Raw genomic sequence first — 18,310 nt, 5'->3', positions numbered from 1 at the left:
CAAGAATAGCATTGGATCTTAAATGCTATATATGCATGAAAAGGGGACAGGTAACCAGATACAAACATAATAATTGCCATTATCAGTCAGACCTAATAAACTGTTTCTAAGCATATAAATAAAGAAGACTTATTAGGAGGCATGGCTGCTCTTCTCATTTTTTCAAAAGTTAGAATATATTACAAATATTCTAGGTTCCTTTAATTATATATATTAATCCTGTCATTCAAAAATTATCTAACCATTTTAATTGTTTATATTTTCATTCTTTTCTACTTCAAGAGATAAGCTTCATGAGTTTTGTAAACTACTGTTACAATCTTAAATTTGTTCTTTTCATAGTTATATTACAGTTTTATGAAATTAGGCTACAAAGTCTGCATTTACCCTAACTTGCCTTTCCTGATAATCTAGATTGTATGCAGCAATTCCTATAACAATAGCAAGGGATTGAAGAAAGCAGTTTTATGTATATGTGTTGCTATGGTATTCTGCAAATAGCATTGGGCACATTCTCCTTTGTGGGCTTAAAAAGTCCTCTTAACACACTTATTTTTCTTTTTTCATGGGAAATGAATGGAATAAGCAAATATTGATTATTTCCAATATTCTTAAGATAAGTTAAAGTCTGTTGGCATTTTCCCCAGAAAAATAAATTTCGCATATTTTAACAAATTAATGATTAAAATGCTTTTAAAAGAAAAAATCTCTCATTCCTGGATTATGATTATTTATAATTTAAAGTTGCTGCTAAAGAAGAGTAGGACCTGCCTAGCAAACCAGTATCAAATAAGCCACTGAAGTGATAAATGAATTTTATCACAGTCAATCATTTCTGTCCCAAGTAATGTAATACAAAAGTAATCAAAACCTTCCTAGGTTGAAGCAATCTACTTGATTGTATATAAAGTCCTCTGAGTCTGCTTTGCCAAAAAAAGAGAAAAAAGTGTGGCGATGGTGTTTCCAGAACTGCTCTAACATTAATAAAAGAAGAAACATCATAGGCAGAGGGCTAAGCAGGATGTTTAGTAGAAACCAACAGCAATTATTATATTTATGATACCAAGTAGAAAATTCAATATTGTTGAGTATGCTAATTCTGCCCAATTTATAGATCCAATGAAATTATAATCACCATCCAAGCATATCTGTGTGCAAACTGACAAATTGTTTCTAAAAGTTATGTGGAAACAGAAAAGACCTAGAATAGCTATAACATTCTTGAAAAAGAACCATAAAGATAAAATTAGGGAACCTACACTATCAGCAATTCTATAAAGCTACAGCAATTAAAAGTGTGGAGTTGGATAAAAAATAAACATGCCAATGAAATAGAACATGAAGTGTAGAAACACATGCAGTAAAGCATACTAATCTGTGGCAAAAGCACCACTTTAGTACAGTGAGGGAAATGATAGTATTCCTATAAATGGATACCTAAATGTAAGGAACCTTGACTCTTTCCTCACATTATGTACAGAAATATATTCCAAATGGAAGTTGAACTTAAACGTGAAAGGTAAAACAATAAGGCTTCTAGAAGATAATATAAGAAAATAGCTGTATGATCTTGGGATGGACAAAGATAAAAAACAAAACATAAAACACTAACATTAAAAGAAAATATTGATGTTATATTAGCATTAAAAACCTTCTGTTTATCAAAAGACCAACTTTAAGAGACCAACAAGGCAAGGTACAGAATAGGAAAAGCTATTCCATACTATATACATTCAACAAAAGACTTACAAGTATGTATCTGAGTACATACACAGAATTCCTACATATTAAAAGAAAAAGTTGGCAACACAACTACAACAAGTAAAAGATTTGAATACCTTATAAAACAATATTAAAAATAGTCAATAAACATTAAAGAAGTTCATCAAAATCATTAGACATCAGAGATATGGAATTCAATTTAATTCCACAATGAGATAACACTACATACACCCCAGAATGACTAAAATTGAAAAACAAACATTGGCAAGCTTTATTTATGGTGGCCACGACATGAAAACAACCAAAGTGTCCTTAGATAGATGATTGGATAAAGAAGATATGGTGTATATATATATATATACAATGAAATACTATTCTGTCATAAAAAAGATGAAATAGTGCCATTTGCGACAACATGGCTGGATCTTGAAATTATTATGCTAAGCGAAATAAATCAGACAGAAAAAGTCGAGACCGTATGATTTCACTAATATGTGGTATATGAAACTGAAAACAACAAAGGAATAAAGCCAACAAACGAAGAAACAAAAACTCATAGATACAATAGTTTAGTGGTTACCAGAGGGTAAGGGGGAAAAGGGGTGGTAGATGAGGATAAAAGGGATCAAATATATGGTAACGGAAGGAGAACTGACTCTGGGTGGTGAACACACAATGTGATATATAGATGATGTATTACAGAATTGTACGACTCCAATAAACTTAAAAAAAAAAAGCAACTTTCATATACTGTTAGTGGAAATAAAATTGGTGCAAACACTTTGGAAAACTTGGTAGTATTTAGGAAAGCTGAGCATATGCATATATGTATATGCATAAGTACCCTATGACCCAAAAATTCCACTGTCAGATACATGTTTAACATAAATGAGTTTATATTTGCATTAAAAATTATTCATGATTGGTTATAATGGCCCCAAACAGAAAAACACCTAAATGCCCAGCAAAAATAAACTAAATATACAAATTGAGATAAATTCATATATAATGGAATATTATACAACCAATAAAAATCATTCAGCATCATAGATGAATATCATTATATATAATGTTGAGCAAAATAAACAAGAAACAAAAGAAATAAATATTTCATGATTCCATTCATATGCATCCAAAATCGATAAAACTAATTATTGGTGGTAGAAGTCAGAATTGTAAATACCTTTGTGGGGGTTTGTGGTTGAGAGGAGCATGAGGGAGGTTTCTGTGGTACTAGTAACAGTCTATATCTTGATTTGGATGTTGTTTTCATGGTGTATTCATTAGCAAAATCTAGTCTAGCTGAACTCTTAAGGTTTATGCACTTTGAGGTTTACATATTATACCTCAGGTAAAAAAAAGTTTACTCTAAAGGAGGTAAGGCTAGGGTATATAAGAAAATTCCAAATAAAAAAAATGTAATAGCTATTGTATTAACAATAAACAAGGTAGAATTCAGGTGAAGAACACATAATGTGAAATGAACAATCATGATTAATGGTAAAGAATGCACTTTTGTGGATATGTTTCTGAATATCTACACATGAACATTTTTAAAAATAAAAACATAGATGCATGGAAAAATAAAAACACGTTATGATGAATGATATTTTAATTCACCTTTTCTCCATACTTGACAAATGGAGTAATCAAAATATAAGTAAGGACATGAAAAGAGCAAACAACCCTATAGAGAATGGGCAAAGTATATGAATAGATGATTTACAGAAAAAATATTTAAAGAGATCTTAATCATATGATGAAAAGGTATTCAACACCACTTATATGTGGAAGGCAAATTGAAACTACATTGACATATCCATTTTACCTACTAGACAAGCAAAAAAAATTTTTTTAATTGGTAACCAATACTTGCCTGGTATTGCTTGAAGGAAAGAAAATTGTTGCAAACCCTAAGGAGAGCAATTTGGGAGTATCTATAAAGATTAGACAGGCATATATGCTTAGCCCAGAAACTCCAATTCAGGAATTTATCCCAAAAATATACTTCCACACGTTTAAAATGAGGAATGTACCAAGGTTGGTCACTGAAGCGTTGTTTAACATAGCAGAAGACTGATACTAAACTAAGTGTCCTTTAATAGGTGAAATGATTAAATAAATTATAGTACATCATGTAATTCAATATCATGCAACGTTACTGTTGAATAAGAATGAGGAAATACTTTATGTAATAAAATGGAAAGACAAGATACACTGTAACGTGAAACAAGCAAAGTACAGTGAAATGCACATAATATACTACTTTCGTATAAAATAGGAAGCAAAAGAGAATTTATGTCTTTGGTTTGTTTACAAATTGTCTGAAAGACTATACAAGAAACTAACAATATTTATTTTTCAAGAGGATGGAAACAATGTATGAGGAAGAAAGGAAGGGAAAATTTTAAATTCCATTTCTTTTTGATGTTTGAACCATATAAATGTATTACTATTCAAATTCAGATTATAAATGAGAATTTAAAGTGAGTCAGGTTATTTAAATTTGATATAGGATGTCGAATGACATTTTACATTGGAGATTTCTGTCATGGGAAAATATCAAAGTAGTATTTTAAGGAGATTAATTTTGCACCATGATATGCACAATGAATTCTAAGAAGGAAAAAATGGAAAACAGAGAAACCTATTGAACATTTTTATGATACTCTCGGTATGGGGTAATAAATACCTAAATTAGGATGGTGTAAATAGGAAAGCAAAAAACAGGGTAAATGTATGAGACTATATTTAAAATAAAAACAGGAAAATAAGGATTAAATAGATACGATTAAAACAAAAATGTACAAAGGACACAACATTCTACTTAGCCTACATTTCTGAAAAATAAGGATAAACAACTAACAACTCTTAAGGGACGGAGTAAATTCAAGAACTGTCACAATTCTAAATGAATTTCTAAAAGTCGAAATTCATTGCTTTATAAAATTTTGTATGAAGTTAAAATAAAAATAGTTTAAATAAAAAGAAATGATCATATTTTATACTCTGTGAAAATGGATCTACAGTTCAATGTCAAAGATATGCCTAATATTTTTGGTGTAATAATTTATATGTTACCATAAATGCATTATAGAAAAATCAGATAAATGAAAATTGGAAAAATAAGCAAACCATTCATAATCCCATTACCCAACAATTTCTCCTGTTAACATTTTTTTTTAAAGATTTTAAAAACTTATTCTAGTAATCTTTACACTCACATTTTAAAATATATTTTAATGGGTTTATGCTTTACTTTGATGTTTTACTTCCAACACATTATATTATCATTTTTAAAATTTCTTTTGCCAATGAATATACATTTTCCAAACTATGGTTCAGAGGCATGGTATCTACTACTGTACCTATGGCATGTATTTCCCATTAATTCAATTCTAGCTATATGAGGAGTTTCTGTACAATATTACCAATTTTTTCTTAGAATTATTAATATAGCTGCAAAATAACCTTCCTTCAAAGTGTCTTTAAAGGTATTGCACTCATACCTCTGATTTGAATATTTTTGGGAGGCCAAAAATATTTTTAAATACATTTATTTCTATTTAACTTTGGAATTAAATTTGCTTATGGTTAAATTTCAGAAACTCAATTACAACTTTACTAAAAATATGAATTGTACATTATAAGAATTAGGAAAATAAAGCAGTCGATTGCTACAGTGAGTTACCAGAAGCCTGAGAAATACCACTCATGTTTACCTGAAGTAGGAGACTTGCAGCGCTCAAGTTCCAGGGGAACTGGACTGTCATTCAGCTCAGTTAAACCTGAAAATAAAATCACAAAAAATTAGATGAATTTTGCTAACACTTTGTAGCTAATTCTTATTTTTTAATTCCTATAAGTTTAAAAAGGTTTTTTTCCCTGTGAAAACTACTTTTCTAATGCTCATGTTATGACAATTATTCTGAAAATTTCTTTTAAAATCTTTTTAATTAAAATATAGTTGGCATAAAATATATTACTTTCAGGTGTACAACACAGTGATTGGACATTTATATGCCTTAAGATGTGAGCACCACAGTAAGTCTAGTACCCATCTGTCACTGTGCAGTTAGCACACTAATTGACTATTTCCCTTCACCTTTTTCAACCATCCCTCCATCACCCTCCCTTTAACAAGTGATACAGAAAAAAATAAAGAGCAATAACTAGCTGATATACAAAGGGTAACTGAACATGATGGTGGAAAGATATAAATCCTTTTTAAATTTTTTTCATATGAAATATCTACTTTAATAAATGAGCTAGCTTCATCTGAAAATAGACCAAGAATAATATGAATTAGAAGGAGTTTTTTAAAAGACTTAATTGAATCTTCCACTTTCAAGAGAAAATGGTTATTGGCTTTTAAAAAGACTTTTAAGATGGTATGAATTTTAAATATACTTATAAAAATGCAGTATTGTATGGTACATACAACAGTATAACATTCATTCCTAAAATAAGTACTACATTTTTATTTCTAATATTTCTTGTTTTCTATTCTGTCATTTTCCTGACAAATACTAGGATAGGCACAATAGAGAAATAAATATTTTGTAATTCTCACTATCTGCCATTCTGCATTCCTACGGCATTCACAAAATATCCTTAATTATGGGTTTCCTGTTTGTTGGACAATCTCACATACTTTTTCTTTGTAAATAACTATTAAAATTCTATTTAATGTAAATTCCCATACCCAGATGTATTTAAGAGTTATTGTCAATTACCAAAACCATCTTTGTTCATATTCCTTTCCACTATTCCCTTCTTTATATAATTTGTATCAATAAACTTGCTGTAGGTTCAACAAATCATTTAGAAAAGGACTGTTGTGACACTCTAGCCCAACCCTTATGTTTTATAGATAAGTTCGAAGTGTTTAAACTATTTGTTTAAGGTTACAGAACTAAGTGTCAAAGCTTGAACAGAATTCTTTATCTATTTTGTTAAAAGTCTTTTGTCAAAAGTAGGTATTGTGAATATTTTCTTCCAGTATGTGTGACTTTTTTATTTTTTTAATGAAAATGAAATGTCTTTTGGTGAGCAGAAGATTAATTTACTTGAAAGACAATTTATCAGTTTTTTCTTTTGTGATTTTTAAAATTCCTGAATAAGTAATCATTGCTTACCACATGGTCATAAAGATATTATACTTTGTTTTCTTCAAGAACTTTTTGAATTTCACTTCTAGGACTACAATCTATCTCAATTTAATTTTTGATTATGGTGAGATAGGGATCAGGTCCATTTTTCTCTTTATGTTTGCCCAGTTGTTCCATCATTATTGGTTAGGAAGATTTTCCAGTCTTCATTGATTTTTATTGGTGCCTTAGTAAAAAATAAATTGGACATATATATGTCGTTCTATTTCTGGACTTTCTTCTGTAATCACTGGTCTTTTTGTCTTTTTTATTTTGACTACCACGCTATTTAAATAATGTAGGTTTATAGTACATCTTGAAATCAGGTAGTGAAGTCCTCCAACTTTTTCTTCTACAATAGTGTTTTAGGTATTCTAGAATTTTTTTTCATTTCTATATAAATTTTAGAATCAGTTTGCCAAGTTCTACAAAAAAGACATGCTAGATTTTATTGGATTATGATAAACCTATAGATAAATCTGATAGACTAAGTATCCTAATAGTCTTCTAACCCATACGTATGGTATTCCCTTCCATTTAAATGGTTAAACAATTTTTTTCTTTCTTCACTGTTCTGCATATTTCAGTATAGAGGTCTTATACATAGCATTCTTCAAGACTTGTATTTCCTTTTTTGGTCTTCTGCCTAGTTCTTGTATCATTTTTGAAAGCTGAATATTGAATATGAAATTTTCAGTAATGTTTTTTTCACATTACTCACATTTATTATTATTAGATCTTCAGTACCTGCAAGATATAAACATGGATCAAATGGAAGAAAATAGAAACAGAAACCAAACTATCCCAGATGCACATAAATAGACTGCCTTTTGTTCTGGTGTTCAATCTCTCTAAAGGGAGCATCAGGGAGAGTATTTCTAATATGGAACTGAGTTGAGAATATTTCTTTCCTAGAAGAAATTCCTAGGGAAAGGTGACAATCATTGGAATCTTAAATGGACATAGGGAGGTATGCTTGTAAGAAGTCAAGATTCTAATAAAGAAAATTAGCTAGTGGGCAGCAGGCCACAAACATAGCAGATGGGGACTTTGTTGGGAGACTGGAAAGGAAAAATCCATAAACTAAAGAAAAAAAGAATTAATTGTGTATTTGGTAGCCTAGTATAAGAAGTGATTGCCAATTTCTTGTGGACTGTTGGACCAAAAGATGTTACATATACTTATTTCCTCTAAGTTTCTCACTTCTCCAAATATTAAAGAAGACATGGAAATAGAAAGATATTAGATGCTGAGAGGAAAGAACACTAGAAAGTTATCTGAAAGTCAAGAAGGTGGGTTGCAACTTTATGGGTTTCTGGGGCCAGTTGGTGATACAGGAATAATACTTCTTGTTGACTAGTAAATATGTGCATGAACTGAAGCTCAGAAATGCTGGTGATCCTGAGCAGGAAACATGAAAATCCTTCTTGTGCCAGTCAGAGGGATTGCCTTTCCTGATTTTTTCCCCCTACTTTCCAATGTCTTAATATCCCTTGCATTGACCTTGCTTGGCTCAATCATTTTGTTGAATTGTTGTATAAATATGGATCAAATGGAAGAAAATAGGAACTAAAACCAAACTGTTACAAGTGCAACTTTTGTTCTGCTCATCAGTGTCTCTGAAGGGAGCTTCAAGTTGTAGTTGTATCTGGACAGTCAATTACCTCTACGTAATGGTTCAAAGAAGCTAATGGAGTCTCCCTAAGCTTGACTGTGGCTACCATTTTTTCACATGCACACTGCCTCAACTCTTTGCAATCTCTCAAAAAAAAAAAAAAAAAAAGCCTTTCCATAGAGGATGGTCACACAGTCTCTGCTTCTTAGGTTGGTGAAATCTATAATTATATCAAACAATTCAGAGGTGTAAGAGGCTCCATCATTCCACAGCCAGGCCTTGCCACTTCCTTTGTGGTATAGCCCTGTCCAATATGAGTAGAAAAGCTCAGTGTAACTCTAAGACTTGGCAAATTCCAGCACTTCTTGTGTGTTTATCTTCAGCATAGTTGACTTCTTAGCAATACAGAAATATTCACAGCTTTGCCAGCTCTTGCTCTCTTTATAGAATTGGTAGCATTTGTCTCCATGCCACTTCCATTTTTCTGGGCATGGGCTACGTTGTGCTCTCCAGTTTTGTTATAGAGCTTTTTCAGCCACACACTGCAGAGTTACTACAAGTTTCCTGTTCTGAGCTTGGAGAGATTGCAGCTGTTGGGAGAGATTCCCCAATCTTTTTTTTCCTTTTCAGAAATCCTGTCTTGCTGGATTGGAGAGCTGGTAGTACTGAAAAAATACAAGCCCCTGTGCTGCCAGGCTAATCAGCAGCACTAGGCACAAAGTAAGAAGGGTTGGGCCACGGGATGCCAAGTGGAAGAGGGAGGCTAGTGCCCTTTGTGCCCAGGCTCTGGCAGATGAGTTGCAATAAAAGTCTGAGAATGCAGGCTCATGATAGTGTCCTCATTGGCAGCCAGCATTGCAGCATGTTCCTCGTGCTACTGTACTTGGCCTACATCAATCTCACTGACAGAGTCACTCGCTTTGAGCCCCAATGTTGGAGCAGCAAGCCAAAAGGTGGCAGGGACATATGGGGAGAAACCAAACCAGCTGACTTTAGGGCGAGGGCTGGAGGGGCAGCATCCTCCCAGACAAAAATGCCGGCAGAAACCACTGTTCCCCTGCTGAACCTCCAATAATTATTGTTGAATTATCTATTTCTCTATTTGATTTTATCAGATATTGCTTCATGCACTTTGTAGCTTTGTTGTTAGATGCATTTATACCTATAATTGTTATATCATTTTGATAGATTGGCCATTTTATCATCTTAATTGTCCTTCTTTATTTCTAGTACTTTTTGCTTTAAAATCTATTTTGTGTGCTATTAGTATAGCTACTCCAGCTTTCTTAAGTTGGCTGTTTGCATAATCTTTCCCATCCTTTTATTTTCAACCTGTTTGTATCTTATTGTGTCACTTTTGGTCAGCATAGTGTTGGATTTAGATTTTTTTTTAAAATTTGGCTTGGCAGCCTTTATCTTTTGATAGCATTGTTTAATCTATGCATATTTAATATTCATGATATAGTTGGATTACATCGGTCATGTTACTTTTGGTTTTCTGTATGTCTTATGTCATTTTGTATTCCTCTAATACTCCTTCACTGCTTTGTTTGGCATTAAGTATAGTTTTCTAGGGTTAACTCTCTGATATCTTTAATGAATTTTTCACTATGTTTTTGAAGTTTTTTCTGGTAACTCTAAGTCTTAATATATATATCTTAACCTATAGAATGTACTTCAAATGTATACTAACTTAATTTCAGTGAGATATACAAGTGTCACTATTTTATAGCTCTATCTTCTCTTACCCAGTTATGAGCTATTTTTGGTATATATATTAAATCTATATGTGTTAGAAGAACAACAATATATTGTTATAATTAGTGCTTTATATAATTTTGTGTTTTTTTAATAAAAGGTGAGAGAAGAAAAAAGAGCAAACATATATTTATCAAGTTTGTATATTAACCTCTGATTTACCATTTGGCTCTCTTCATTTGTTCTGTTATATTCATCTGCAGTCATCTGCTTATGCAAATACAACTTTGGTCCCACCCACTTCCTTCGTTGTGTTGTTATTGGAAAAACAATATGAGGTCAGACAATTAAGTTTACGAACTCCTAGAAAAATTGCTCCATATCTCATCGCTGAATATTACTATGGTCACCTTCAAAGTACTCCCCTTGGGAAGCTATGCACTGAAGCCAGCCCCTAGTCTACCATTCAAAGCAATTTTGAAACTCTTTTTTCTGGAATGGCCATCAGAGCTGTCATTGTATTACTCTTGATATTCTGAATGTCATCAAAATGTCTTTCTTACAATATTTCCTTTATCTTCGGGTAAAGAAAGCAGTCATTGGGGGCCAGATCATGTGAGTAGGGAGGATGTTCCAATGCAGTTATTTGTTTACTGGCTAAAATCTTCCTCACAGACAGTGCTGGGTTAGCTGGTGCATTGTCATGATGCAAGAGCCATGAATTGTTGGCACAAAGTTCAAGTCGTCTAACTTTTTCATACAGCCTTTTCAGCACTTCCAAACAGTAAACTTGGTTAACTGCTTGTCCAGTTGGTACAAATTCATAATGAATAATCCCACTGATATCAAATTAAGGTTAGCAACATGGTTGCAACAAGTTCACGAACTTAATTGTCAGACCTTCTATTACATTTTTCTATGTTATATGTAGGCCAAACAATATAATTTTATAGTTTCATAAATTGCTTTTTAAATCAAGTAAGAGAAGAAATACGTATTTATACTATATGTTGTAGTTACATAACTACCTTGTGTTCTTTTTTACTTTGAGTGGATTCAAATTACCATTTGGGGTCACTTTCTTTCAGCCTGAAGAACTTTAGTATTTCCTATAAGGTGGCTCTGCTAGCAACCAATTCTGTTTTTTTGTTTATCTTGGAATGTCTTTATTTCACCTACATTTTTTAAAAATACTTTTACTGGATATAAAACTTTTGGTTGGTAGTATTTTTCCTTTGAGCACTTTGAATATGTTATCATACTGCCTTCTGGCCTCTATTGTTTCTGATGAGCTATAAATCCTATTGGAGTGCCCTTGGATGTGACAAGTCATTTTCCTCTTACTGCATTGAAGATTTTTCTCATTGTCTTTCAGTATTGTTATTGCAATGTGTCTTGTGGATATCTTTATACTTATACAACTTGGAGTTTGTTGAGCTTGTTGGATATGTACATTAATATTTTTCATCAAATTTTGTAAGTTTTCAGCCAGTATCTCTTTAAATATTTTTCTACTTCTTTTCCTTCCTTCTACTTATTATGGAATACACTTATTATTATATTAATACACTACTTATTATTGTATTAATACACTTAAGATATCCCTCACGTCTCTGAAGTTTTGTTATTTTTTCCTCTTTTTTACCTCTTTATTCTTTATAACACATAGTCTCTATCAACCTACCTTCAAGAGTGCTGATTCTTATTATATATATATATAATTTTAGGGACTCCACAGTAGATTTGAACTGGTAGAAATACATATATGTTTCTGGTAGAACTTTTAGAACTGGTAGAAATATATATATATATATATATATATATATATATATATATATATACACACACATATATATATGTATATATATATGTATATATATATATATATAAAACATTCTAATCAATTTAAGTTTGGGTAGGGGTCATATTTGAAGCCAATCTTTGAGATTTAAATCCTGGAGAGGTCTTCTTAGCTGTGTGTTTTCTTGGTTCTCTCTAGTGAACCAACTCACCTATGGTTTGGCTGGTTGCTCATAATTAAGAGGAGCTACCAGTCTCTCATTTGATTTCTCCCAAATACTTCATTGGTTTTGATGTCATCCTTAGGCTTGAACTTCCCCAAATTGTGTTTCAAATAAAGCTAGTTCCTTTGGGGAGAGCTTTAGAGTTTGCTAAGACTGCCTTTTCCCCTGGGCAAAACCTCTGAGCCACTAGTCTGAGCCCTGGCAGGGTGGTAACCTCTATTTTTCTAAGCTAGGCTCTTCTGGTATGAAACGTCTGCCCTGTGAGCAAGTGGGGGTGAGGGTAATCAGGGTCTCAGTATTTCTAGCTTGCTATGCCTGGGATAGACTTTCTGTCCTATAAGTAGAGGATTGGCAGGGAGTGGGAGCCTCTAATCTCTTGACCACACTCACCAAGAATTTGGCCTTTTCAACATGGAGGTTATGAGAAATACTGGCAACTGGAAGGCAGGATTGTGGCTCAGAGCCACAAACTCTCATTTTTTCTCCAAGTTTTAGCATATTTTTTTGAATAAATGTTTCTTCATTTTCTGTATCCTCTTAGAACAATTTCTAGAGACTTTAAGTGATTGGTTTTTTAAAAATAGCTTTCACCAGTTAGGCTTTTTCCTCTGGAAAATATTTCCATGGTGCTCTTTAGGTTGCTATCTGGAAGTCGATCATGTACATGGTATTCTTAAAATATATACATTTCTCATTGGTTGCTGTTATTATGCAGAAATATGATTGATTTTTGTATAGTGACTGGTATTCTTCAGTGTTGCTAAGTACACGTATTTTCTGTAGCTTTTTTGTATATTCCTTTGAATTTCCTACATACACCATAATATTATTAGCAAATAAAGAGCTTTAATAATTTCTTTCTAATCCTTAGGCATATTATTTTTAATTTTGCTTTTCACCCTTACTAAGTCATCAGGTACAATGCTGAACAAAGTTGATGAGAGTGGATATCATTCTCTTCTTACCAATTTTAGTAGAGAAACATTTAATATTTCACAATCAAGTATAATGTTATTTGTAGGTTTTTCATTGATGGGCTTTGTTCAATTGAGGAAATATTCTTCTATTCCTGATTTTATGAGGATTTTTATCATAAATATATGTAAAAGTATGACAAGTGCTTTTTTGTTTGTTTTTTTGCATGTACAGCCATACACCACATAATGACAAGGATATGTTCTGAGAAACGTGTTGCTAGACAATTTTGTCATTGTGCAAACATTATAGAGTGCACTTACACAAACTTAGATGGTATAGCCTAGTACACACTTAGGCTATATGGTATACACTGTTGTATACATGGTTCATCATAGACTATCATTATCATGTTATTTTCTCCTTTATCATATTAAACAGGTATTTTGAATTGATTGATTTTCAAATATTAAACTTGGGATAACCCACCTTGGTTATGATGTTTTACCTTATGTATGTCTGTCTTGCATTTGCTAGTATTTTATTTATGATTTTTGCATTTATGTTCATGAATGAGACTGGCCTGTGCTTTTACTTTAATCTGTCTTTGTCAAGTTTTGTGTTTCAACATTGTGCTGGCCTAAGATAACCAGTTAGGAAGAGTTCCCCCTTTTTTCTATTCCCTACTATTGTTTGCATAAGAGAGCTACAAACTCTCATTTTTTCCCCAAGTTGTAGTATATTTTTTTGAATAAATGTTTCTTCATTTTCTGTATCATCTTAGAACAATTTCTAGAGAATGTTTCAGATAATTAATCAGTGAAGATAATTAATGTTTCAGATAATTAATCAGTGAAGATATCTGAGGCCTACAGTTTTCTTTGCTATGGATATTTAATTTTGAATTCAAAAAATTTTAAAATATAGGTAGCTATTTGTATTTTTCAATGTGCTTAATGTCAGCTTTTGTATTTTTTATTTTAAGAAATCTCTTAATTTCATAAATATTGTCAATCTACATGCATATAGTTATGCATAACCTTATTTTTTTTAATGTCTGTAGAATCCTTTTCATTCCTGGTATTAGTTATTTATGGTTTTTCTTCTTTCTTGATCAGCCTTGCTAGTGTTTTACAAATCTTTGTAATCTTTTAAAGAATATCTTGTGGTTTTGTTGATCTACTCTATTGTTTGCCCTTTATTTCACTGATATCCAATCTATATTTCCTTCTTTCTGTTTACTTTGGGTTACATTCTTTTTCTTTTTGTTAGTGTCTTAACAAAGAGGATTAGATTATTGATTTGAGATCTATTTTTTTCTAATATAAGCATCTAATGTTCTAAATTTTCCTTTAAGTACTACTTTAGCAACATCTCACAAATTTTGATATTTTTGTTTATACTTTCAGTCAAAAATACTTTAGAATTTCCCTTATGATATATTTTTTAAGCCATGAGCTATTCCTAAGTTCCAAATATGTATTTGGGGATCTTAAGACATAGTTTTGTTATTGGTTACTAACTTATTTTGTCATCAGAGAACGTATTCTGCTTGATTTCTATCCTTTATAATTCATTATAACTTGTTTATGACTCAGTCTGTATTTGTGAATGTTCCATGTCTACTTGAAGAGAATCTATATCTTCACTTGTATGATGTAGGTGCCTGTTTATGTCAGATCAATTTTGGTTAAAAGAATTGCTTACATTTTTTTATATCCTTACCAATTTTTGTGTATTCTATCAGTTACTGAGTAGAAATGATGAGTAGAAATCCCTAGATATGATTGTAGATCTGTCAATTTCATTTTTTAGTTTTGACAATTTTTGCTTTATATATTTTGAATATCTCTTATTAGGTCTATACAAGTATAGGATTTTTATATCTTCCTGATAAAGCTATTGTTTTCTAATTTTGAACTGTCTCTCTATGTCCTTGTCTTGACATCTACTTCATCTCATAATATAGTTATATCAGCTTTCCTGGGATTAGTGTTTTGATGGAATTCTTTTTCCCTTCTTTTACTTTCAATCTATTTGTGTGTTTTTATAAAGTGCATCTCTTATAAATAGCATATAGTTGTGTCTTTTGTTTTCATTCTGTCTCACAATGTCTGCCCATTTTGGGGGTAATGTTTGCTCCATTTACATTTAATGTAGTCATTGATGAAGTTAGATTTATGTCTATCATCTTCCTATTTGTTTTCAGTTTGTCTTCTCTGTTCCTCTTTTCTGTCTTTTGAGAAAATCAAATATTTTTTTAGTATTCCATTTTATCTTCTCTTTGCTACTTAACTATACCCCTCTGTTTTATTTATTAGTTGTTCTAGGAATTATAATATGCATCTATAATTTATTACAATCTACCTTTAATAATTATTGTATATATATATTTCTTTTATGATGAGAAAGCTTTACTACTGTATAATTCTGTTTACCTCCCTCCCATCCTTTGTTACTATTGTCATATTTTTCTTCTACACATTATTAACCCCATGATACATTGTTAGTTCTTAATTTAAAGAGTAAATTAACTTTTAAAGATTAAGAAAAGATAAAATAATCTTTTATATTTATCCACATATTTATTATTTTTAATGGTCTTCATTCTTACTGTATATCCAAATCTCCACATGGTATAATATTTCTTCAGCCTTAAAAACCTCCTTTACTATGGTTTGTAGTGCAGGTATGCTGATGACAGATTTATTTACCTTCATTTTAAAATATTTTTGCTAGATATAGAGTACTGAATTTACAATTATTTTTCTCTAGCACTTAAAAGATGTGATTCTGTTGTCTTCTGACTTCCAGTTATTTCTGATGAGAAATCACTCATTATTCATATCATTGTCCCTATGGGTGTGTGTGTGTGTGTGTGTGTGTGTGCATGCTTGCGCATATTTATTTACTACTTTTAAGATTTCCTCTTTGATGTTGATTTTAGTAGTTTTACTATCAAGTCTTAAGTATGGTTTCTTTGTGTTTTTCTAGTTTAGGGTTTTCTGATCCTCTTGGTTCTTGGAGTTCATGTTTCTCTTCAAATGCAGTAGAAAATTCAGCCACAAGTTACTGACACTCACTTAGCTTTTATTTATTTATTTTTTAACCTCTGTTTCTGTTTGGATCATTTGTGTTGACCTGTATTCAAATTCACTGATATCTTTCCATGGCCATCCAATGTATTGTTAAAACAATACTGTAAACTTTTCATTTCAGATATTTTTATTTCTGAAATTTCTATTTGATTCTTTTTTAGAGTTTCAGTTTCTCCTGAAATTCACCAACATATTCATCTATTCTAATCCATCTTATAAGTGTTTAGAAATTCTTGTCTGCTAATTTCAATTTGGGTCATCTATGGGTCTGCTTAGATTGACTCCCCGCCCCCAATTTTCTGCTTCTTTGTATGTTTTTAAATTTCTGATAGATACATGTATCTCCTTTTTAAAAAAATTTCCTTTGTTATTCAAGTGAAATGCTAACTATTCAGATTCTAAAAGTATTGAACTGAGCTGCAGCTGACCCTCAGCTTTAATTAGATTAAGTTTCCCTTTAAAACTGAACCAAGATTTCTCTTTGGTCTTCAGTCCAACACTCAAATATTCACACTCCCTTTGCAAGGGGGCTCCTTTTTTTTATTGGGGACTACTAGAGAATGGTGTGTTTTTCCAGGGCTCATCAGTCGTTGTCCTTCAACCTAATTGTGAAGGGTGCAGCTCACTGGCCCATGTGGGAATTGAACCTGCGACCCTATTGTTCAAAGCTCATGCTCTAATCAACTGAGCATCGGCCGCCTTCCAGGGGTCTTATTTCTAATCTTAGTATTTTTCTCGGGAGACAATTGGAATGCAGCTTCAGATATTTTAATTCACCTTGGGTCAAATTCTATAACCCCAGAATGCAAGCACTTTGACACTGTATTAATTCTGTCTGCTATCCAGTCTACTCACACTGCTACTTTCTCAGAAAAATTCATGGACTGGTGGGGGTTAGGTGGGAAAATTGCCCAACTGAATAATACATTTTTGTGTTTAGAGCTATTTCAGATCCCATTCACTAAGCCAGTCCAGTTATTAAAACTCACTGGTTTTTCCTATTTTTTGCTGTCCATCTATGAAGAGTCCATTTCTTCCCCCACCTGTGCTTAGGTTATTCACTTGTCCAGGCATGAAAGCAGCTACAGCTTTCATCTGTTTATGGCTCTTCTGTCTCTGGAATTCAGTTAATCAGTGCTTTTTCAATCTAGCACTCTTCAGTAGCCCCATGGAAGGTATGATTTTAATTTTATAATTGTTATTATCACAGGATTTTATTATTGTTGTCATTTCCATGGGGATGAAGGATTTTCATGTCTTTCAACATCCTATCTGGAAAAAGAAAGACCCTCACTTAAATTTTTATTTTGGAAATACTGTAAAAGCTGGATTGAAGACATGAGAACCAAAGCAACAGAAATCAGTTAAATTGGTTAATCCATTAGTGACACTAGTAGGTATCCATTAATGTGCTAAGTGCATGCCAAATAATTGCACTTTTCCTAATAAATGATGAGATTTCTCCAAGATTATGTGGAGATATTTATGTCTGATATATGAATAAAGTAAAGCAAATTGACTGCCAAACTTGGAAGATTTGTACAGCGATTCATTAGAAAATATGTACTAAATCCTGATTGAGAACAGATACAGAAATTTTATGGTAAATAAATAATTGAATATCAGAAGACAAAACCTCCTCTGGGTACAGTGAATTATATCAACTGTTATTTTTCTAAGGACAATCTTATAATTTCTAAGGATATATACCTATAATGTATCTTAATTGGTAATATAAATAAGAGAGTACTTGAAGTAGCAACTTGTGAATGTTAAAATGTCAGCATTCTTTAGGAGACTAAATACCCAGTACAGAAATGTCTCTATGCATATAAATAGTCTATAATTTGGGGGATATTCTTACCAAATTACCTTTTACCATATAAAATGTTCTGGTCTGAATGTTTTCCAATTTGATCCATATTTGGGCCATATAATCTTTTGTTGTGGGGTGGTATGATGTAGGAGTTTTAGTAGCATCTGTGGATTCTACACACTAGATGCCAATAGAGCACCTCTGCCCCCAATTGTGACAATCAAAAATGTCTTCAGACATTGCTAAATGTCCCACAAGGGACAAAATCATCC

At 32.0% G+C, this 18,310-nt stretch overlaps 1 protein-coding gene and 1 pseudogene across 9 annotated transcripts in view; both read right to left on the bottom strand.

The window, feature by feature from the left end:
• STXBP5L (syntaxin binding protein 5L) overlaps positions 1-18,310 on the bottom strand; it is a 231,754-nt gene that overhangs the window by 56,557 nt on the left and 156,887 nt on the right. For all 9 annotated transcript variants that reach the window (XM_033134983.1, XM_033134991.1, XM_033134974.1 and 6 more), the window contains one exon: positions 5,445-5,510. In XM_033134983.1, the coding sequence (XP_032990874.1) occupies positions 5,445-5,510 (66 nt within the window). The remainder of the gene's footprint in view (positions 1-5,444; positions 5,511-18,310) is intronic.
• On the bottom strand, positions 8,504-9,381 carry LOC117037547 (C-type lectin domain family 1 member A-like; annotated as a pseudogene).

This window comes from Rhinolophus ferrumequinum, chromosome 2 (assembly GCF_004115265.2).
Source record: "Rhinolophus ferrumequinum isolate MPI-CBG mRhiFer1 chromosome 2, mRhiFer1_v1.p, whole genome shotgun sequence".
Lineage (NCBI taxonomy): Eukaryota > Metazoa > Chordata > Mammalia > Chiroptera > Rhinolophidae > Rhinolophus > Rhinolophus ferrumequinum.
The sequence above is the reverse complement of the archived record's forward strand: the minus strand, read 5'-3'. Positions and strand labels throughout refer to the sequence as shown.